General features: G+C 43.9%; 1 protein-coding gene across 7 annotated transcripts in view; it reads left to right on the top strand.

Moving 5' to 3' along the window:
* LAMB4 (laminin subunit beta 4) overlaps positions 1-24,529 on the top strand; it is a 113,471-nt gene that overhangs the window by 46,158 nt on the left and 42,784 nt on the right. For 6 of the 7 annotated variants that reach the window (XM_045193449.2, XM_071221683.1, XM_045193454.2 and 3 more), the window contains 6 exons: positions 3,844-3,975; positions 11,824-12,009; positions 13,592-13,707; positions 14,297-14,417; positions 20,775-20,952; positions 22,248-22,391. In XM_045193449.2, coding sequence (XP_045049384.2) covers positions 3,844-3,975; positions 11,824-12,009; positions 13,592-13,707; positions 14,297-14,417; positions 20,775-20,952; positions 22,248-22,391 — 877 coding nt within the window. The remainder of the gene's footprint in view (positions 1-3,843; positions 3,976-11,823; positions 12,010-13,591; positions 13,708-14,296; positions 14,418-20,774; positions 20,953-22,247; positions 22,392-24,529) is intronic. The other variant, XM_071221686.1, reaches the window with a different exon arrangement.

The raw sequence follows: 24,529 nt of genomic DNA, 5'->3' as shown, positions 1-24,529 counted from the left end.
GGACTCTCTGTGCTTCCTGGACTTGCATGTCTATTTCCTTCACCAAAAGGGAGTTTTCTTTCACTATTTTTTTCAAATAGATTTCCAATTTCTTGCTCTTTCTCTTCTCCTTCTGGCACCCCTATGATGTGAATGTTGGACCTCTTAAAGTTGTCCCAGAGTCAACTTACACTATCCTCATTTTTTTGGATTCTTTTTTCTTCTTGTTCTGATTGGTTGTTTCTTTTCTTCCTTATGTTCCAAATCATTGATTTGATCCTCAGCTTCACTTACTCTACTGTTGTTTTTCTGTAAATTATTCTTCATTTCAATTAGTGTATCCCTCATTTCTGACTGGGTCTTTTTTATGCTGCTGAGGTCCTCACTAAATTCCTTGAGCATCCTTATAAGCAGTGTTTTGAACTCTGCATCTGATAGATTGCTTATCTCCATTTCATTTAGTTCTTTTTCTGGAGTTTTGATCTGTCCTTTCATTTGGGCCATGTTTCTTTGTCTCCTCATTTTGGCAGCCTCTCTGTGTTTGTTTCTATATATTAAGTAGAGCTGCTATGACTCCCTGTCTTAGTAGCATGGCCTAATATAGTAGGGTCCTATAGGGTCCAGTGGCACAGCCTCCCCTATTACCCAAGCTGGGCACTCGAGGTGTTCCCTTTGTGTGGGGTGAGTACACCCTCCTCTTATAGTTGAGCCTTGGTTGCTGTTGGCAGATCGATTGGAGGGATTTACTCAGGCCAGTCAGCTGCAAGGATTGGCTGTGACCACTTACCACCAACCTCCACCCTCCATGGTGGATCAGCTGTGCAGGGGCAGGGTGGTGGTACTCTGAAGTGGTCTGTTGCTGTCCACTGGGTGTGATGGCCCTGGGGTTTCCTGGGTGGTGCTGACACCAAGGTCAGCCACCACCTGTGTTTTGCCTGGGACCGCCCTGCATGAGCTGTAAAGCAATCTGAGATGGCTGCTCCTTGTGCCCCTGGGCTTAGAGATTCCAAGGTGAAGCCAAGTCGTGAATCTAGGCTGGCTGCTGCTAGTGCCATGCCTTGAGTCACCTAGCAAGAAGTTAGGGACTGGGAGCTCAGAGGCTAGGGGCTCACTGAGGCTGGCTGTTGCTTGTTTGAAAGGATTTAGGAAGTTGTAAAGCATGAACCCTTCATATGGAAAGCATGAACCCTTCATACCTGTTAACAGCTGTAAGTTGCTAGGGGTGGAGCCTCAGGGCATCTCCAGGGCAGGGCAAACAGTGTTAGCCAGGTTGAGAGAGTCTCAGATATGGCACCTGCCTGCCATCTCTGTGACTCTGTAGGGGGAGGGTTCAGAAAAGGAATAATGGCCTCTGCCTACCTTTCTGTCTGGGAGAAAGTTGTCCCCCATGTCTCACCCTGATGCCAGACACTTCAGTTCTTCCCTATGTGCCACTGGTGCCTTTCAAATGCTGCCCCAGTGCTGGAGCTCAGAGGGAGTGAGTCTGAGTAAGTCTGTGTGTGGGTTCTTTAAGAGGAACTGCTTGGAACTCTAGAAGTTTCTTTCACCGACTCAATCCCTGCTGTTTTTTGCAGCCAGAAGATATAAGGACTTATCTTCCTGACACTGGAAACTTGGCTGGGGGGCTGGTGTGGGGCTGGATTTCTTTCTCCCAAGATATCCCTCCCAAATTTTTATCCACCACATGTGGATGTGGGACCAGCCTGTTCTGCATCTCTGTCCCTCCTGCCACTCTGGATGGATGTGGTTTCTTTAATTCTGTAGTTGTCAGACTTCCATTCGACTTGACTTCTGATGGTTCTGAGTGATGGTTGTTCTATAATTAAGTTGTAATTTTGATGTGGTGGCACGAGGAGGTGGGCTGTGTTTACCTATGCTGCCATTTTGACCAGAAGTCTCCTCAGTGTTCTTATAAATGCAGTTTAACCCAAGAGAAGCCTGGGATGGAGGGAGATCAGTCTGCAATGGTACAGACAGTAATAAACAAAAGGAAAGAGATGGAGATATAAAAGGGTGTGAATCCCAGATCACATCTTATGAGTAATTGTTGAAATGCTCAAATTGGAGAACTAAGAAGAATGACAAATAACTGTTGATAGGTCTTCAAATGGTTATATGCAAGGATGTCTCAGAGATGTTGCAGGTTTGGTTCCAGACCACCTCAATAAAGCAAGTTGTAATCTTTTTTGCTGGTGAAGGGTCTTGCCTTCGATTTGTAAAAAACACCACATCTGAGAAGCGAAATAAAGTGGAGTGCAATAAAATGAGGCATGCCTGTATATACATCTCTCTCAGTGTGTTTGGGCTGCTGTAACAGAAATACCATACACTAGGTGGCTTATAAACTACAAACATTTATTTCTTACAGGTCAAGGCACCAGCAGGTTCAGTGTCTGCTGAGAACCCACTTTCTGGCTAGTAGACATCTGTCTTTTTGCTGACTCCTCACATGACACAAGTGGCAAAGGAGCTGTCTTGGGCCTCTTTTATAAGGGCACTAATCCCATTCACAAGGGCTCCACCCTTATGACCTAATCACTTCCCAAAGGGCCCACCTTCAAATACATCACCTTGTGGATTAGGTTTCAACATATGAATTTGCAGGGGAGGACACAAACATTCAGTCTGCAGCAACATACTTGCTCTAAAAATGTAGTCTGTGGACGGACCATCAATATTGGCATCACCTGGGAGCTCACTAGGCTGGGAGAATCTCAGACCCCACCCCAGACCCACTGAATCAGGTCTGCAGCTTAGCAAGGTCCCCAGGTGACTCATATGCAGTTTGAAAAGCACTGGTTTGTTTTCTTAATAGAAATTACCTGTGGTCACAAAAGTTAATATTGACTGAATTTAACATAATATAGAATTTAATATAGTATAGTATGTAGCTGACTCCATAATGTGTCTTCTGCATAAAGTTAGTTAAACGGTTTATAATTTTGTGTTACAAGATGAACACAATTGGTGAGGAAAAGGAAAAGAGAAGAGGACCAATAAACAATCTCAGTGGGGCCTGGCCAAAGGGAAGCCCTCACACACGGTGGAAGAGCCGTCAGAGTGCGTGGCTGAGATTCTGAACAGGGAGCACCAGCAGGATAAGAGGTTCTTAAAGGGCCACAGCTGACCGCAGCACTACATGCCATGCTGAGCAACCAGGGCACCTGTGAAACTAGAAACCTTGTGTATAAAATCAACAGTGAAACATAATCAAACAAACACCAATGTCCTGGGTACGATGAACATTTGGAAACAAGCAATTGGAGATTCTAACCAGTTGCAGCTGATTGACGAAGGAGACGATATGAAAGAGAAGCCTACAAAACCCCAATTTTAAAGAAGTTGAAGTTGCATGAATGCAATTCCTTTGCTTCCGTCTGACTGGTGCAATTTGGCTATCCTGGTACAACCTCTCGTGGGAACTCAGAAGGCTAAATCTTACAAACTGTGAGAACTAACAGGAATTAGTCAGGAGTGTGTCAAATGTTACAATAGCTCATTAATCTTGGAGTCTTTGTACCATGCCTATTGTTGATTTTCTACAACCTGATTCTTGACATTTCATGTTAAAACGTAGCATTTGTACTTTTTCTTAAACACCATGAAGCCAGTTGATAACAATAAATATTTTTCAGGTTGAGAATTTCACTAGTATAGCATCCTTTAAAAATAAAAACCAATATGTGGTCTTATGACCACCAAAAATTCCCCATTTTCACAGGAAAACAAAAAACAATCAAATGCGTCCATGACTGCTTTCTGAGGCTATTGAATGAGAATCATAATTATCTTTTAAATTCTTGAACTTCGGGATCATTGGATCTTTTGTTGCTTACTTGCTCTGCCATTTCTTTTCTTTTTAAGATATTAGCAACAGCCTGGCCGACATGCGATGTGTATTTGCAGCAGCAAGGAAATGACTTCATAATTGACAGGGGAAATATAATACTGAAGAGCAATCAGAAACAGAGTGTGCCTGCTGACGAGTGGAGTGAGGTAAGCCCTCTCCTCGTGGCCGTGGTCTGTCGTGCCGTGAACAGGTCACCCAGGTGACTCACTGACCACCGCGCCCGGCCCACGGAAGCGCTCAGTCAGAGTAAGGTCATATTATCCTCCAGAGCAGAACGCAGGAAGGAAGAGGCAAGCTCCAAGTAATTAGAGCCCCTATTACTTTTCACAACAAAAACTTCTGGAATGCTGAATACCAAAGAGTTGGAGAGTCAGGTACTATGAACTCACAATTTCTTGTCATTTTAGCAAGAAAGGGCACTGTGCTGAAGAATGGCTCTCCTCCTAGTAGGAGAAAAGAAAAAGAATGCGACTGTCCCTGGGGATAGCACTTGGCTGTGCCCTTGATTCTGAGGTGGTTGTAATTGGTCGGTGCTGGTGTGAGGGCCAGGACAATGCCGCCTCCTCAGAGCCCTGCCTCCAGCGGCTTCAGAAACCTGGAGGAGACCCGAGGACCTTACAGCCAGCCAACTATAGCTCACTCAGAGCCGGGACTGCTTTAGGCCCCGTGTTTTTTGGTTCATTCACTATGCTGGGGTCTTTACCGAGACATCCTGGTACATGTGTGTGAATGGGCATATTGGAAAAGCAAACGCAGACAGATATTGGCTGTGTTGTTTATCAACCTAGCACCTGAAACTGTTCATTTCATATAAAAGACCTTTTTCTTGTTGTTGTTGTTGTTGTTATAAGACAACTTATTAAGTGAATGAAATTACTTAATTAGAGGCGACAGAAATCTTTAGCCTTGGAAACTGTCCTTAAGCTCATTGTTGGGAAATGAGCTGTGCACACTAATGTGTGGCAGGTGGGCCAAGTCCATGAAAGGGGTGCGTATACAAGGACCTCAGGGTGGGGAGAACTACCTCTGGCCGACAGGGTCGGCACAGGCTTCATGGCGGTGTGCCTCCCACTGCGTCTGCGCACACCAGTCCTTGTGGTTTTGCTCTTGCTCCTGTTTCTCTTGCCATCTGCCTGCCCACAAAGCCTTCTCTGGCCCACCAGGCTTCTCCACATGAAATCCACCTAATGAAAAGTCCACCTGAATGTGCTCCCTGTGGCACAGATCAGTCAGCCTCAAATTTTACTGTGTGTAAGAATAACCCAGGGATTCGTTTCAAATGTGTTCTAGGGCCTTACCCTTGAGATGCTGAATCAGGGAATCTGAGACTGGTCAGGAAATATGCAGTTTGCCAAGCACCCCAAGGTGATTCTGGTACAATGGCCCACGCTTTGAGAAGCACCACTCAAAGCCTTCACAAGCTGCTCTCCGAACTCTTGCCCAAAGTGACCGCCTCTATATTACTGACTTGCAGACCTTCTCCCAACTCCTTAAGGCCCAACTCAGACTTATTGTTCTCTCACATTCCCTACCCTGACATCTGGACACGGTTAACTGCTTCCATCTCTGGTGTCCCATAGATCAGTAGTTTTCAAACTGTAGGTCATGCCTGTTAGTAAGTAGATGATAAAATCATTGGACAGAGTCAGCTTAGCACAACAGAAGAATACAAAAGAAGGTCATATTTTGGGGGGAAACTTTTGTCTCATTTTATATAAATGTGTGTGTGCGTGTACATGCTGATTATGCTGGGTTCCCTAGAAGCAGAGATTACAACAGAGATTCCGGTGGATGAGCTTTATTGAGGGAGCACTCATCGAGAGAAACCTGTAAGGGCTGTGGGCTGGCCAGGCATGAAGTGAGGCAAGGATTGCGTCTGGGGTAGAGTCCAGCCTGGGCCTGCCCCCCGTTGAAACTCAGAAGCATGCATGGCACAATAGAGCTGTCCTCCCTCCAGGCCCAATGGCCTGCCTGTTATATTCCCCTATCAGTCAGTCATGACCTCGGGCTGCCAGGTTAGATGCAGGCGACCTCCCAGGCGAGAGGCTCCCCTCAGCCAAGGGCAATTCTCAAGAGAAGGGAGCGGTGGCGAGTGAGAGCCACCAGCAGCAACAGGAACTGGTGGCTGGATAGAGTGGCATCAACTAAAGTCCACTCCTTGGATGCTCAGACCCCCATACAGGGTCCCTTGTTCAAAAATTAAGGAAAAGGGTCATTGAAGGTAGTAAAATATAAAGCTTAATTTTCTTCCACAGTCTCTCTCTTGTCAAAGTGTTTTTTTACTTGCTATTTAATGTTGTCCTAACTAAAGAAATATTAAAACTTTAAATTATTATCATGAGTCATACTATTCATCTTTACAGTATGTAATACCAATTTTACCTGCACAAATAAGGGAATTTAACTCATACATATCATCACTGAAATTACACAATTTGCAGCTTGCAGTTACAGATGTATTTGTATTTTGTTCCTCCCGGAACAACGAGAGTGCTACACAAAACCAGCTCAACTGTTTTTATCTCACTTCTTGATATGTGTTCTACCAACACTCTCTACCTTCAGCTTACTGATGAGTAAGGAAGGACTGAAAGTGAAAGAGACTATGAGTTGCTCTATCTTTATCCTTCCTTCTAGCCATCGTTTTCAGTGTAAGTTGTTGGCTTATACAGAAAAATCAAACGAATAATGTGTTTCTTGGAATGCCTTCACCTTCTTCCTGCTTTCAAGTTCTGGTTGGAACAGAAAGCTTGGCTTCTTGAAACTGTCGGTGCCCCTATTTACTCAATCATAGATGTAACACACTTTCTTTGTACTCACTTTGAGTCTCACTGAATGCATAGTAGGTCCACTTGAATCCTATTCGCATGGGCATCCCAGGCACTGTATGTGAGTGGGGCAGCAAGGAAGCAGACACGTATTGTGCTTACCTCTTCAGCTCATGTGCACGCTCCATCGTCCTAAGGGACTCCACTTACAAGACAACTTCAAAGATAAAATTATTTTTAGGTGGTGACAGAAGAGCACTAAGCCAAGCATGGGCTCTTCTGAGCATGGGGCCCTGTGTGACTCTTCACAGGCCACATGCCGTGAAGCTGACCTGCCCACTTGCTTCTATGTTAAGTTCACTCCGTGCAGACACAGCTTCTCCATGGTCACAATTCCTGGCAAAGTTTATGAAAGCAGATCAGCCTCCTGCTGCTGCAGTGGGTCCTAAGGTTGTAACTGATACTCACTATTTCCCTCCCTCCCTCCTTGCCACCCATTCTAGATCCCCCTAATCCTCAGCTAGCACTTCTTGAGTGGATGACCTAGACTCTCACCCTTCCAGGGTCTGAGCCCCAGGTTTCCATGCCTTTATCAAGTCACATGTATGGGAGCTCCAAAGGTGCCTCAGTGGCTCACCTCAGCTACCATACATATTCCTTGTCTCCCCATTATACAGCAACAGCCCTGCCAATTGTGGGGATTCCTTCCACACCTGCTGGTCTATAGGCATCGGGAGCCCAGGTGACCATGCAGCAGCCATGGCTTTAAGGTTGTGGAATTCTTTGTCCCTGACCAAGAATCAAGACATCTAGACCCACAGAGGCTAATGTTGCCAGGACAAGAAGCCCAAATTCTCGTGGTCACTGGGAGTGATGATGAGCTTGGCTACTCCTCCTTGGTCCCTAAACCCATATTTTCTCCCTTTTGAGGACACAGCATCACATAAAGGCCATTGGTTCAAATAGTAACTAACATTCTAAAGAACACTGCCCCGTTTCACAGGGTGCCATTTCCAAGCTAGTACAGCTGATGCGCCTTTAAGGGGCACCATTCCACTGCCATCTCAGGTCAGCATCTTCTGGATGCCATGGTTTGTGTAAGAGCAGTGGCTCCCAAAGTCAGATGACTCCTCCTATACTTCTTCTGCTGTAAATCAGGTCCCTTACATTGAGGAGATATTATGTTTTCCCGCACTGGTCAGTCAGATACTCTGTGAGCCCTCAGAGAGTGGTGCTGACAAAGGCTGTGGAGTGTCTGGTTCTTACTGTGAGAGACCACATAACAACCCCTCAGACCAGGGGGCCCACTTCACTATCCTCCAATACAAAGGATCTGTGGACTATTTGGCAGAATGGATGGATGGTCCAGATCCTTCTGAGCTATATGGCTACAGAGAGCAGGAGAATTAACAGCCTTGGGGCAGAACTGAATATACACTACAACCCATTCCAAGTAAATATAAATTGCTTCTGTTCCTTCTTCTTCATGAGGATGAAAAAGAGCACATTTTGCATTTCAGTGGCTGCCTATCATGGACCAGCATGGTGTTAATCTACTCTGATACAGATACTCCATCTAGCACAACAGATACAAACAAGACTACAACTTGGTTATGTTTGTGTTAAGTTGGTAATGGGAAAGTGATGGGAACCACTACCTAGTCTTGAGAGCAGCACTTTGAGGATGCCGCTGATCTGCAGTATTTTTTTATTTACTACCTTGGCTTGGTAGGGAGTGTGTGTAGGTTGGGCATGTCACAAGCTTGTACTTGGCATTTCCTAGAACTATAAGAGCTCTTACCATACAGGTGAAAGAATCATCGTCCACTGCTAAGCAGGTCCATATAACTACATATTCAGGAACTGGGGGAAATGATCATTGTGTAGTTTAGTAAACACAGGGAATCCACTGTGGGAAGGACCTGGGCCAAGGCTCCATTTATTACCTGAGCCTTATATGCCTCTATTCTAACAGGGGGACCATGGTGGCACTTTGGGTACCTGGTCATCAACATCAGCTCTGATTCTATATCCACCAACCCTTGGGAAAATCTATATGTTTTTTCTCCCCAATAGACTCAAGTAAATAACCATAGATCTCTTTGGGAAATAAGTGAGAGAATCATACTCAGTGTGCTGTTGAAGAATCTTTCCTCATGGGGGCCTGGACTCTCAGTCAGTCACTGGGTTCTGTGTCTGAGAAGGGGCTCAGATGTCATGGACTTCCATTAGGGCAGCGGACCCTATCCTTCTGCTAATTCATTCTTGATCACTTTTGATTATGCATATTAAGCAATACTTTTGTTGACTGCTCACCTATCTTGTTCCTAGGAACACCATGTTCTACTAATCATCTCCACAGAAGACTCCTGTGGGTCAGGCTCCCTTGTCTTCTGTTCCAACCTTGTTGCCCATATAATTATACCCATCTTGCTTTTGAGAATTAAGTGCTACCGAGCCTTTGATGGTCTGAGGTTCCCTTCTCCACCTCGATACAAAGCAGCTTAGTTTCATGCTGGTCTATCCTAGCAGGCTATGGAGGATACCCAATACTCTGCTTCCCAGGGATGCTGGTGCCCCTCTCGCCAGTTCATTCCTTACTGTCTTGATCAGTGGGATGTCCTCCAGATCTCCCTCAAAACGTAGTCAGTTGGTGGATTTTCCAGTCTTGTATCTTAGATCCATTCTAGCATGCCTACTTCTTTGAGTCTTATAGTCCTTCTTCTATAGCCTGCTACAGCAGTTCTGGCACCTCTTCATTAGTCTGAGCTAGTTTTTCCCAAGCTTCTAAGAGCTACTCCAGCAACACATTAGATGAGTCTCCCAGGGCTCCAGGGCCCTTGCCAGAGTGTTAAATCTACATCACTGGTGACCCCCAAATCAACTAACTCTCCTTCCCCAGTTTCACATTCTGCCCCTTGGTCTAGCATCATATCCAACCATCCTTTCCCAGTTGCTACTAGTACATGTTAACCAAGTCCCCCTCAAAGATCCAGCACTTTCCCAGGCAGATCAAGCTGAAACTTGGCCCCAACTAGCTGGCAGGTGATCAGAGGAGTAGTACAGGCAGGTCCTGAGGAAGGCATGCATGCTGTTTGAGACCCCTGTAATCATTTGAGATTTTTGCATTGTCCTCAAACATGTCAGGAACGGAGTAGGAGTATCTCCATTTTCTAATACGAGTAAGTGGATTACTTCTTTAGACCAAGAGTGCTCAGGAGATCTTAGGGTTCAAGGTTCTCTCATGTACCATTCATGTCTCAAGACCCCATGGCTTCCCTGTGAAGGGCCTAACTTTGGCAGAGATGACTTACCTAAGCTGGGAATTCAGCCTTCTCTGAAGTTCTACAGCACTTCCAGATAAGTCTTGTGCCTGGTCTTTATCTCCTCCCTCCTCTAGCTAAAGGAGATGAAAACCTATTTCAATGCCACCAAAGAGGCCCTCTGATTCTCACACTTTGCTCGAAATGGGTGACTGATTTCCCTGAGCTTATCATGTTCTTTCATCAAAGCATAAGTGGCCCCCAACAATGGCCACTCATCTCCACAGTCCTTATAATTACTTTTGCCCCCTGTAGCTCAATGCCAGAAAAATCACTCATGTCGGTGCCTCCCCCTCCCCTTTATGCTGCCCCAGTTCTCCACAGATGACAGTTTTAGCAGCTGTTCTGCTACTGCACACCAGGGCCCATCAGCCTGTCCCTCACAGGGGTTCTCATCACCAGCTGAACAGTAAATGAGCCCCCTCCAGAAATGCATCTTAGAGTCTACTTTTAGGTAAACTGGTACCAACCATCTCAGGTCAGGTGCCATGGAAAGAGAGCCTAAGAATGGATTTAAGTGCATGTGATTTATTAAGGAAGTGTTTTTCAGGAAACTTCTTTATGAGAGTGAAGAAAACAAGATAGAGAAGAGGAAAGAGTAGATGTTTTCTCAGGTAAAACAAACATTGGCTTGTACCACAGGGAGCTCAAACTGCAGGCAACGTTGTCCGGCCCCTAGAGACAACCAGGCTAGCCTTTGACTGTGAGCTATCTTGGAGAGTAAAGGGGTGTGGGGGGTGAGTAAGGAGGGAGCATAGAGGGCAACTCTCCAGAGAAGCGGGGCGACACACACAGCAACTGGGTGCTGGGTGCACCAACCACGTAAAGAGGGTCCCAGAGAGGCACTTACAGCATCTGCAACTATGAGAGTACTGGAAAACTATTGCAGGTAGATGAGTGCACATATACCAATGTCTATGGAAACCTGAGGATACAGATTTTTATTCACATTTCTGCCTCTGATGCAAGGTTCTAAACTGCTCTATGGCAGGGACTCTGGCCTATTCATCTTTGCCTTCCTAAATCAGAGGCAGACATTGAGTTGTTACTCAATAAACATTTGCCAAATGAAGAGCAGTTTGGGGTAGATCACAGAGCAATTTAAACTCCAGGCTAAGTAATTTGGGCGTGATTCTGTTGGCAGTTAGAAAGAGTTTGAAAGCTTTTGGCAGTGAGCAGTGTGTAATATGTATTGGACTTGGGAGAGAATAGAGAAAACAGCCAAGAGACTGTTAACAGCAATACAGGCAAAAGCACCAAGAGGCAGAATTCCCGTGGAGGCTGTGACAATGGAGAGGCAGATGCAAAAGCCATTAAAGAAAAATTATCTACAGGGTCCAGATGGCCCCAGGCAAACATCTAGTTCAGGGCTTCAGGGATGCTAATCAATCAAGTGAGTTAGTTTTGTATTTATCTGCCCCCAAGCAGATAGAAGAGCATTTCTCATGTTTGCATGGAAGAAATATCTAAATATTAAGTCCACATGGGTTTTCTCATTGTCATCGTGCCCATTTAGGCAAAATCCATGAAGTAGGCAAGGGAATCTTTTCTTTCTCTCCATATTTTGGCCAGGATCCTACAGTCATATCTGAGAAAACCCAAGGTCATCAGTGTGGAATTTGCTCGATTCATTAGCACACACAATACTTAAAATTAAGGTGGTTTCCAGTGTCACTGCTTTCAAATTAATCATTCGATACATAACATATATTTCAAAGCTGCAGACTGAGCACATTATTCTTTGCTCTATTCTGGACTGCATCCTGGGTGGAATACTTTATCCGTGATTCAGATGGATCATATACGCAACGGGAAATACGTGGTTTCTTTTATTTTTTTCTGAACTCTTCCAGGGCTTGACTGTAGGCAAAACTATGTATAACACATTTCCCTCTGATTTTAGGGTTCGGCGACTTTCGGCCAGGTGCCTGCGGTTCACGTTGTCTTCCGAGAGCCGGTTCCCGGGACGCCTGTTACCTGGACTGGACCTGGATTTGCCAGGGTTCTCCCTGGGTCTGGCTTAAGATTCGCTGTCCACAACATTCCCTCTCCCATGAATTTCACTGTGGCCATTCGCTATGAAACTCAGGTATCCTAAGTCCAATGTCTTTGGTGATGAAAATCTCAAATATATTCTCGCACTAAGTGTTTCCATCCCAGTCTTGCTAGATATGTTTATCATAAAATGATTTGCAAAAAGTAGAACATCTGGAGAACATTATACCCCAAAGGGTTTCCTAAAGATATTAAAGCAACACAGTGAGCCATATGTACACACTCTTTATTCCAGGGAGAGAAGCTAAAGTTGGAGTTACATATTTAAGGCACTAGGTCGAAGGAAGTGGTGATGGAATGTTTGTAGAAGAATAATAAATAACTAAAATAACATAAATCCTGCTCTCCTGATACTTTTGTTCTAAAAATTTAATAAACTAACATGTGCAGAGATTCAGCCTCAAGGGATGCAGAAGAGGCATTTATTTGCATTTGGATTTTCTCTGAAACAAGAGAAAAACTAAAAAGCAGGCTGCTTCTCTGGCCTCCCACTGCTATGTTACCCTTCCCCCACCTTTTGAGAAAGAGCTAAGACAGAACAGAAAACAAATTAAAAAAACACTTGATCTAGAGCAACAGTTCTTAACTTTTCCTTTGGTAACCTGAAACCCCACAGACCATCTCCCCCGAAGGGGTATTTTCTTTGGCTGGGTGGGGTAGATGCTCCCACAGTCCCTCTGGAAATGCTCACTGTGTGTTAAATGGCCAGAGCTGCTGACCCATTGTGAAACTCTTGATAGGACATAATTCTGTATTTCCCACTTACAAATGAAAGCCAAGAGACTTCAGTGGACTTCGACCTGGTGAGTATGATGAAAAAATTGTTAAAAATATATACATATAAATTTTTCCATAGAGAGGACACATCTCTAACAGCTCTAAAAAGCTTTTTGAGGCCTGGCTGGTATGGCTCAGTAGACTGAGTGCAGGCCTGGGAACCAAAAGGTCACTGGTTCAATTCCCAGTCAGAACACATGCCTGGGTGCAGGCCAGGCCCCTGGTGGGGGGCATGTGAGAGGCAACCACACATTGATGTTTCTCTTCTTCTCTTTCTCCATTCCTCTCTCTCTAAAAATGAATTAATAAAATCTTTTTTAAAAAAAGCTTTTCCAAATTGTAAGGCTTTCAGAGTATATAGCTAATAAGCATATACTATAAATATATGTGTATATATATTTATACACATATAGATACATCTAGTAATATAGTTATTAAATCATATAATTTATATATGTATATAATAATATAAAAAAGCACATATCCTATTGTGAAGGATTCCTAATTTTTATTTTTGTTCTGTGATGCATGAACACGATGAATTAATTGATGCTTTGGGAGACAGAGGTGTCAGGAGTACCAGGGTTTTTCAGGCTCGTGAACTACTCGTGCAGAGCCACGGCCAGAAACAACCTTCCTCTACCTGGATTGCAATTCAGACACCAGGGAGTTGAGCCTGAGAGTAGTCTAAGGCTCTTTTCAATTCAAAGATTCTATTTTCCAAATGAGCTATGGGTTGCAAATTCGATTCCGTGCACGATTCATCAGGTATACATTTGTGCGTGCAAATCGGCTTCCCACATCCTCACAGTGACGTGCTTTACATTGTGCCTTTCCAGTCTGCAGCTGACTGGGCTGTCCAGGTTGCAGTTAACCCCCCTGGAGGAAGCGAGCACTGTCCACGCAAGACCCCTCTGCAAAAGCCTTCATCCTTCGCCTTACCAGCAGCTTCCAGGTACGCTCGGGACCTATCCTCAAACATTGATGGTTTCTTAGAATTTTATTCATCTATCAATAATTTACATCTAGGAACTAAGTGGGAGAACAGATGTATTAAAGAAGACTAAAGGATGTTCCTTTCCTGTTCCCCTCATGGCCTTGAAATGTGAGAAAGTAAAGTGCTGCAAGAATAGGATTAAAATCTTCAGTTTAAGTTATCTCAGCTGAGAGTCTGTGAGATAGAAAGCTACTGATTTTTGAGGCCACTAATTTTGCCTCATTAGAGATTTGTGGCAAAATAAAACAGAGACCCTGGTGATATTAGCATATAGATAAGATAAAGGGCTTTCATATTATCCTTTCCCCACAGTAGTCCTGGCAGCCCGTGGCCAGTCGTTTCTAAGGCTTTGCTCTGGCACGACCTGTGGAGAGCCGTGGAGAGTGTCAGTGTGAACTACCGTCCACCCAGCCCACCTACACCGTGCCCCTGCCCCACAGCGGGACCCACGTCAGCGCATAGGTGGAACCCTGACAACCACTATGTCACTTCGGTTATATAACTGCACTTTTGTCACTGAATTGTTGCTTTATTTCTCTCAATACAGAATCATGCTGCTTCCCACACCCATCTGTTTAGAACCAGATGTACAATATTTCATAGACGTCTATTTTTCCCAGTCTTTGGAAGGAGGGTCCTACGCTCATTCACACATCCTTGTTGATTCTGTAAGTATCACAGAGCTTTGTGGGTGTTTCCTTCTAAAGTGTTCTCTGTTATAATTCTACTTTTAGACTCTCTGGTGACATTTTCTTGAGAAGTGTAAATGTATTTGTTTCATTATAAAAATCACCTATTCTCTATAAAAGTCACTTAATAATAATTGCAGGTCTTAGAATAGTATGTGCCAGTGCCGGTAATGGTTTGAAGTATTTTACATGTTCTATCATTTAGTCTTGTAGAGTCAACAATTCTACAAAGTAGCCACTATTATTATCCTCATTCATAGATAACAGGACTGAGCACAGGGTCACAGGGTCGCAGAGCTGGTAGTGAGGAGTCTGGAATCTGAGCCAGACTGCCTGACTCCAGAGTCCCAGCTCTGAGCCATGACAGCATGCAGAGGCATTACCGTCCATTTAGGGAGAAACCCCCCCGCGTGAATTACCACCACCTTGCGAGTTCCCATTTGTTCACACTATGCTTTGATGTTGTCATCCGAGCACCCATACAATACGCATATGGACTCACTTCACAGTATATCATAAACATTTTCTCATCATGTTTATGTAGTCTTAATTGTAGGAACTATGCATAGTATTTCTTTGAGTGACTTCTAAAATTTTTATTTTTCAATTACAGTTTACACTCCATGTTATTTTGTATTAGTTTCAGGTGTACAGCATGGTGGTTAGATAATCATATACTTTACAAAGTGGTCTCCCCTGATATGTCCAGCACCCACCTGACGCCATACCTAGTTATTACATCATTATTGACCACATTCCCTATGCTGTACTTTACTTCCCTGTACTTTATTCTGTAACTACCAATTTGTACTTATTAGTACCTTCACCTTTTCACCCAGCCCGCCAAAGCCCCTCCTCTCCAGCAGCCATCAGTCTGTCTGTGTCTATGAGTGTCTTTAGAAAATTATTCATTATTTCTCTGAAATTCAGTTTTAATTAAGTGATTTGTATTTTCTATGGCAATTTTATCGAAAGGTAGTATAAAGCCTGCACTGGAGGGCCATATAACATCACGGTAAGGTTCTATCATATCATGGGAAAAATTAAGTAGAAAGTAGAAACAAACTCTTAAATGGGAAATTCAAACTATCGTGATTCCCCTAGCCACACAATTTATATTCTTTTTCTGAGGACCTTTAAATAGTACTGTGATCATGAACCAACATTACTGAGTTACAAAGAAAGAAAATCATATCCAACAGGCTTAATTCAGGAGCACAAAAACTGGAAGTTGGAAGGAAGGTCAGGCAGAGTAAAGAAAGGGACAGGACGAAAATAAGGAAGTCCTAAATCATGAAGGGATATACAATAATAAGAACAGTCGTGAAACTCAAATTTATAAACGCCAACTTACTCCTCATTTTAAGTCCATACCCTGAGTATTTCTAAACTTCATAAACTCCAGAGATTATTACCTGATGCTGTATCAAAGGCATCCACCCAAATTACCCTTCATCACCCACTCACTGAGTCGGTGGCCCAGGCACTGTGCTGGCTCCTGGGGAGTACAATACGGTTTCTGCCCTCTAAGAATTCTCATCCTGATACAGAAGAGAGCCATGCAAACTAAACTGTGGCAATGATGTTTGACAGCTACATGATACAAGTAGGTAATTTGGAATTAACTTAAAAATACACCTATTTTTGTTAACTTAAAAATATATCTATCCGATCAGTTTTCAAGAAACCATTCTTTTATATCAGTATAAAAACACCAAAACCTGAATGAGAATTAAGAGAGTAAGCTGATCTTGGCAAGCTGTCCGAACCCGTAGAAGAGGCCATAGGTCCCTGCTTTAGGTCAAATTCCTCAGAAGCAGAAGCTGGAACAAGGACTCAGGTGCACCTGGTTTATTGAGGGTGGGCAGGTGGGAGAAGATGAATGAAGGGCATAAGAGAGGATGGGGAGGAGCAAAGCAAGGATGTGGTCTGCACTGAAAAGTGTAGCTGCAGCCCGATCCCACCAGCAGGTCAGGACACAGGAATTACACCATAGAATTGGTGCCACCTGGAGGCAAAGACACGGGCCCGTGTGTGCCCAAGTCATTGGCTACAGGCTCACCACCTCATCCCCCAGTGAGTGCATCAACTCCTGGACAGGGTGACGCGATGGACTCCAGTTTTCTGGAGAATGGGACAGCTGGGAGCTTTTGGTGGCCAGTGCTACAGCAGCTGGCAGGCAGGAAGATCTGATCAGGGCACAATGTCCCCTATAGTGTCTGACCAAAGATGTCTAGTAGGAGAAAATCATTACGCATTTTATGATTACAGACTAATACAGTTGTTTCCACACCGATTTTGGGGCTCTGGGAAGATACTTGGCTGTTTGGGACTTGGTCCGTCCAAAGCTTCCTCTTTTCTGCAGCCAGATTAACATTTTCACCTAAAACTAAGACGAATTACTTAGAAGACCAGATGAAAGTTCTGTTCATCCCTGGATGCCCCTTCTGCATAAATTTTTTTTGTTGGCAGTATAGTGAGACAGTTAAATTTTTTTTTCAGTTTCCCTGATTACAAGATATATGCTCTCGTAGAAGTGTGTTTAGCCCTGACCGGTGTGGCTCAGTTGGTTGGGCATCACCCTACAAAGCGAAAGGTGGTTGGTTTGATTCCCAGTCAGGGTACATGCCTCAGTTGCAGGCACTGTCCCCAGTTGAGGCACACGTGAGAGGCAACCAACCAATCGATATTTCTCTTACATGTCAATGTTCTCTTCCTCTCTTTCTCCCTCCCTCCCCCTCTCTCTAAAAATAAATAAATAAAACTTTTATTTTTTAAAAAAGTGTGTTTAGAGTCAAAAGTATATTAGGTGTCCTAGAATGTGAAACTGCCATTCTTCGTTGAAACTGTGGAATCAACTGCTCTTGGTAAACGTAAAGTGCTTAGACTTCCTAGGAGGAGTCACGGCATTACACACACTATAGCTGACAGGGACTCTTCCCATTCGGTCCATCTGATACCAAAACTGGCCAGCTCTACACTGGCTCGGACCAGTCACTCCGAATAATTAACCCCTAGTTGGCTGCTTTCATCCCCAGCCCCAGCCCATCTGCCTTCCTTCTGTATCTCTCTCCCCTTGGTTTGTGTTTGGAGAAAGTCATTTAAGTATCAACTTAAAGATACAATACTAGAAATGTATATTCACCTCCTTATCGAACAAGTTTGTATGCGGCACATACTACAAATTAGGCAGCATGGTAGCCACAGGTGTAAACACAACAAGCACCTTCCCGGCCGAGTCGAGGCTCACTCTCGAACGAGGAGACGCAGATGACAAGGCAGGACTCGGCACCAGGTGTGTGTAAGTGGTGCAGGGAGCCGTGTTAGGAAACTGAACTGAAAGTTTAATGTGGCCCAGGAGGGTTCTCAACATCACCTGACCCAGCCTCTCCTTTTTTATTACAAATATTTTATAGCAGTCCTCATTACCCCGAAATGAGATTCATAGGCGTATAGCCTGCCCGCGCACAGAACTTCCACATAATATCAATGTAATGTGCAAATGCAAAGAAATGAAAGGAAAGTAATTTGTGAAGCAATCATATGTACTGCAGTAGGAGTATGCGCGGGCGCCAGAAGACAATGAAGTAGGAGGTGCTCATACATGTAGAATCACTATGTGTGAGACAGCCACGAAAGCAGGTGTGTTAGAAACTTGTTTAACATGTTTTACAAACAGAGTAAACAGGGATTTCTTTTTTGTGGATATTCAGTGGAACATTCTAAACCTATGATAGAAGACATGGAATTTTTCTTTTTGTGAGAATGTCTAGCATTTGTGACCCCAATCCACAAAGTGCTAGTAATACACTTTGCCCAATTGTGGTGACAACCAAAACCACCCCTTGGAATTTCCAAAATGCCCCCTAGAGCTGCCCCAATGAGAACCACGAAGCTGAGAGGAATGAATGAATGAATGAATGAATATGAAGTTTAGTCTTTATCCTGAGGCAATGGAAAGCCACTGAAGGAGGGGGTTATCTGAAAAAAATTGCCTTTTAAATTGCCTTTTAATGGCTATGACTATACAGCAGAGTACCGATGAGGAAGAGAGGACAAGAGTGGAAGGTGAGACATCTATTGGCCTGCCACTATGGCAGTCTAGGTGGCCGAACTGAGGAAAGTTGCAGGGAAACAAAGAGCAACAAATGCATCCTAGGCACAGTTGCGAGGTCAGACTGACCAGGTTTGTGATGGAATTGATGTGTGGGGGATACGGGCTGGGTGTGGAGTATTGATGACAGAGAGGCAGAGGTGGCCTCCTTCAGTTTTCTACACTGAGCAGCCTGGTAGATGGTGGCATTAGTTCCTGACAGTGGGCACAGGAGGGACAGCAGGTTTCAGGTGTGTTTGTTTTGTAGTACCTGTGGGACACCCAATAGACTTGTCTGTGCACATCTGTGCAGATTGAGAGCCCATGATGGATATGTGGGCAGGGGATGTAAAGTCCCATGTCAGCAATCTACATGTAGTAACCAAAGACACAGCATTGTCACGGGCACTAGGAAGTAGGCTTGGAGTACCAAGGAGGCTGATGAAAGAACCTAAGGAACCAAACAGTTAGGGACGTGTGGAAGGAGAGGTACTAAATTGGCACAAAAAGTGAATGTAAGAGGAGGCAGTGGGATGGCAAAGAACCAACTTTTCACAAAAAATTGTCCTTTAGAGTCCAGTGGCCCAGTCTCCCTGTTCGCCTGAGCTGTCAGGTAGTCAAACCAGACAGTAGCAGGAGAACTCCATGAGATCCAGGAGCTGATTTTACAGATGGGAGAGACATAAGAGCATTTAAATGCCAGTTCAGAGACAGATATTAAAAAAAAGTAAGCATAACCCACAGAAAAGTGGCCCGAGGGCAGAGGGGACAGCAGTGGGATGCTTCTCCCACTGGGATCCTTCTTCGCTGTCAGAAGGAAGGGTCAAGGACAGGTGGTGTGAGCCCGGAGTTTGTCAGGCAGGAAGTAGGCGGCTCCAGTGCCTTGGCCAGGGTCTATTTTCGCTGTGAAGTGACAGAAGAAAGAAGCAATGACACATGCTGGGAGCACAGGGAAAATGAGGTGAGAGGTTTGAGGTGTGGAGACACTTTGAAATCATCATCTAGGGTTCAATTCTACCCTCTGGTGAGTCAAAGGATGAACAGAGAAGGACTGGAGAGGGTCGGGGTGAAAGGGCCATGGAGAATGGCTTCAGTACGGACAAAGCAAAAAGACCAGAGGTGATTTACCCGTGCCACCGGTCCTCTCTCTAACACCATCTGCTACATGAAACTAACTTTTAATGCTGTTTTCCATCAACTGTTCAAAATGACCAACTTGGTGTGATTAATCTGCTGTACTAACACATTCTCTACTATATCATTTAAGCTATAAATAAATTTTTCAAATAGCATTAGGCTATAACTTAGATAAAATCTTAGAAATGTGACTATAAAGTTTTTGTTCACATAGATGTTAAACTATAGATGATTTCTCTTTGAGAATAGACTAATAATGCATTTGTCCCCATAATAGCTATATGATCTAAGCCAGGAATTCCCAAAATGCATCTGTGAATTACTGATTTTATAAGATGTTAGTATTATTTGAATATAGGACCAAATGGTCCAGTAAGTCTGAAAACACTGAATTTAAAGAGCATCTTCCTTGCAGGACTTCTGAGGGCCTTTGATATGTTAATCTAGTCTGCGAATCCCCAAGAGGCAGATATAGTTGGATGTAGAATATCACTTTCATATGTAACTGAAAAAGACAAAACTCGTAAAGAAGAATTTTGTGGAATTAGAGTTCTACAGTAACACTATGGAATGCCCTTCCCCATGATTTTCTATTACGAGTAGCCTAGTAAAAGTCTTTCAAATCTAAGACAAATTTACTAGCAAGTTATAAAATAGTAGTAAGGACAGTTGAAAGATATAGGCTCATTTATTTTCTTTGCCATTGGTCAATAAATGAAGATATTTAATGGAAGAATTCTTAAATAAGTTGAAAATCTTAAAATATTTAGTCATAAGCTAGGGGTGTCCAACCTGCAGCCCACAGGCCGCATGTGGCCCAGGATGGCTATGAATGTGGCCCAACACAAAATTGTACATTTACTTAAAACACTATGAGATTTTTTTTGTGATTACGTGTTGCAGTGTATTTAATGTGTGGCCCAAGACAACTCTTCTTCTTCCAGTGTGGCCCAGAGATGCCAAAAGGTTGGGCACCCCTATAAATTTAAAGAATTGAATTTAGTCTCTTTTCAAACATTATTCTCATATATGAATCTGATTTTCTATAACTGGAATCTGAACAGCAGGCAGTTGTGTATATAAGTCTTTTCCCATTATTTTAAAAGCTCGGTCTTCTTCCCCAAATCCACACATCGGAGGATTTCTGCAGCAAACCGGATTTAGATGACTATCAGCTGCACACCTGTGTTGAAATTGCCTCAGAACCAGGAGCTCAGGTGCTCCCTGGTGCATGTGAAAGGCTCATAGTCAGCATGTCTGCCAGGCTGCACAATGGGGCAGTGGGTGAGTACTTGTTCAGTAGACTCTACTGAAGCACTGCTACCCTGTAAAAATGCTTTTTGGAACATGAGTGAATCAATTTAATTTATTTTAGCATTTTTCCAAACAACCAACCACTTACCCAGTGATTAGATACACAGAGCTGTCACTGATGTGCTGGAACCACAAAGCGCAGCGCAGGAACTATGTAGAAAGAGGAGCCTTGCAGTAGCATTAAGATGCTAGATTGCTGGAACAATAGCCCTAAAATATTTATTTAGAATCCTGGGATTTTAAGTCTGAAATTAACTCTAAACAACTTCTTTCACTCCCAAACCTTCATTTAATAAATGAGATGATTGGGGATCAAAAACATTAGGCTATGGAGGGGTTTCTCACCCTCCGCAGTTTTCTCATTTGGGGTTGGATAATACTTTGTTGTGGGGGTTGGGTAGTGGTTGTCCTCTGCATTATAAGATGTTTAGGCCCTGGCTGGTGTAGCTCAGTGGGTTGAGCTCAGGCATGCAACTCAAAGGGTTGCTGCTTCGATTTCCAGTCAGGGCACATGCCTGGGTTACAGTCCAGGTCCCCAGTAGGGGGAGCACAAGAGGCAACCATACATTAATGTTTCTCTCCCTCTCTTTCTCCTTCCCTCCCCCTCTCTAAAAATAAGTAAATAAAATCTTAAAAAAAATAATGTTTAGCAACATCCCTACCCTCTTCTCACCTGATACCAGTCGCACCCTTGTCCTGGTTGTGACATCCAAAAATGCCGCAAACTGTGTCACATGTCCCCCGGGGACAAAATTCTTCCCAGTGCAGGGAGGAGAACCCCTGCTATAGAGTGCCTGCTACAGCCAGAGCTTGGGCTTCCTGAGCTCCAGGCAAATGCTTTTTCCTGTTGAAGGGCTATGGCTTCAAGGTGTCTACAGTCTTAAGAAAAATATGCAATGAGAAAAATCAAAGGTATAGTCCAGCACCAACATCGATCATTAGGAATTGACATAATGATAATTACATTGGAATAATTAATTATTAAAAACAATTTATTTTAAGCCCTTCATTAACTTATATTTATTAAGTAATGTTTATCGAGCACATACTACATGCCAAACACTCTTGTAAGTACTTCACAGGCCTTATTATCTGTAATCCTTATAATCTCATGAGGTAGATTTTATGTTATCCTCCTTCAACAGATAAGGGATTAAGGACTGGAGAGGGACCACTGAAAGAGAGGCACACCAAACCTGCTAACGGGATGAGGTGCTTTTCTGTCACTTCCTACACCCCTAACTCCCTTCTTTCATTCCCTGCAGCCTGCAAGTGTCACCCCCAGGGCTCAGTTGGGACCAGCTGCAGCCCACTTGGAGGCCAGTGCCAGTGTAAGCCACACGTGGCCGGGCGCTGCTGTGACAGGTGCTCAACAGGAAGCTACGGTTTGGGGCATCATGGCTGTCACTGTATGTAGCAAAAAGCAGACGGGGGAAACACTCTTGTTCACAGCCTTGGAGGTTTGAAGGCCGGAAAACTGATGTGGGGAATCTCAAAGGGGAGAGGATTGGGAATTTGACTACATTATCCAGACTATGTAGATAAAATGTGCTGCCATTTTTTTCTACTGCACTTCATTCATCCGCTCACTGGGCACTGACTGAGCAGAGCTCTCTTAGGAAGTGTGAGTGATGATAAAATCAGGGTCCATGCTTCTGGGAGTTTGCAGTCTGTGTCAAATAGAGGATAGCCCGGGTAAGGTGTGGGAACACCATGAAGGGAGTTGGCTGTGTGAGCTGGCACATAAGCTGGAGGCTAGAAAGGCTAAAACACTGATGAGATTGCGAAGTTGAGAAAGGGGACAACACTGTGACCAGGGTATCATACTTTCTGATGCTGGAGTCACAAACAGTCTTGGAACTCATCTTATAACTTGCCCATTAGTTAGGGCTTAGATAGGGCTCAAACACAGTGGGCCGTTCAGTTACCATGGCTGTCGTGTTTAGGGTCTAGAATTCTCCGTTCACCACATAAACCATTAGTGAAAATATCATCCCCCACAGAAAGCTGCCTTAGGAACCGTGAAAACCACCAGGCACATTAATTCTCCTTTCAGGCAGGGGAACACAGCTGTCGTCCTGGTTCAGAGAGGCGGCACACCTTCCTCCCTGTCATCGCCGGTCCAACAGCTTAGGACCACCACCACTTCTTTTTTCCCCCCTTTTCTTTAAAAAAAAAAAATCAATTGCTTGACATACACAAAGGAGCAGACATTTCCATGTAGCCCCCTGTCAAACAAACAGGCATCATGTTTTGTTGTATAGGGAAGATCAGCTGAAAGGATTCAACAATTTAGCAGAAAAGGGTTGAGCCTCTACTGTCTTGTCTAGGAGGAAAAAAATCTGACCATCTTGAGAGGGAGATTTTATTTTTTATAGTTTTTTTCTTATTATATTTTATTGGTTATGCTGTTACAGTTGTCATGATTTTTCCTCCTTTGTCCCCCTCCCCCCAGCACCCCCACTCCCTCAGGCAATCCCTCCACCATGGCTCATGTGCATGGGTCATGTGTATAAGTTCTTTGGCTGCCCCATTTCCTATACTGTATCTTACATCCCCATGGCTATTCTGTACCCACCTATTTGTACCTCTTAATCCCCTCACCTCTTCACCCAACCTCCCTCTCCCATCTGGCAACCATCTGGTAACTAACTTCTCTTGCTGCTTTTAGAGACTCTCTTTATCTCTAACCTTTGGCCTTTTAATAATGATGTGTCTTGGAGTGGGCCTCTTTGCATCCATCATAATTGGGACTATCTTTGCTTCCTGGACTTGCGTATCTATTTCCTTCACCAAATTAGGGAAGTTTTCTTTCACTATTTTTTCAAATAGATTTCCAATTTCTTGCTCTTTCTTTTCTCCTTCTGGCATCCCTATGATGAGAATGATGGACCTATTGAAGTTGTCCCAAAGGCTCCTTATACCATCCTCTTTCTTCAGAATTCTTTTTTCTTCTTGTTGATTTTGGCTTCCTTATGTTCCAAATCATTGATTTGATCCTCAGCTTCATCCATTCCACCCTGTAAATTGTTCTGTTGTTTCCCTGTAAATTGTTCTGTATTTCAATTAGTGTATCCTTTGTTTCTGACTGGGTCTTTTTTATGCTGCTGAGGTCCTCACTAAGTTCCTTGAGCACCCTAATAAACAATGTTTTGAACTCTGCATCTGATAGATTGTTTATCTCCATTTCATTTAGTTCTTTTTCTGGAGTTTTGATCTGTTCTTTCATTTGGGACATGTTTCTTTGTCTCCTCATTTTGGCAGCCTCCCTGTGTTTGTTTCTATGTATTAGGTAGAGCTGCTTTGACTCTCTGTCTTGGTAGTGTTGCCTAATGTAGCAGGTGTCCTGTAGGTTCCAGTGGCACAGCCTCCCCTTTCACCCAAGCTCAAGGTGTGCCCTTTACGTGGGCTGAGTACACCCTCCTCTTGTAGTTGATCCTTGGTTGCTGTTGGCAGGTTAATGGGAGGAATTTACCCAGGCCAGTCCATTGCAAAGCCTGGCTGTGACCATTGACCACCAACCTCTGCCATCTGTGGAGTAACAAGT

This window comes from Desmodus rotundus, chromosome 6 (assembly GCF_022682495.2).
Source record: "Desmodus rotundus isolate HL8 chromosome 6, HLdesRot8A.1, whole genome shotgun sequence".
NCBI classification, from domain to species: Eukaryota; Metazoa; Chordata; class Mammalia; order Chiroptera; family Phyllostomidae; genus Desmodus; species Desmodus rotundus.
Note: the sequence above shows the minus strand (reverse complement) of the source record. Positions and strands in the feature narration are given on the sequence as shown.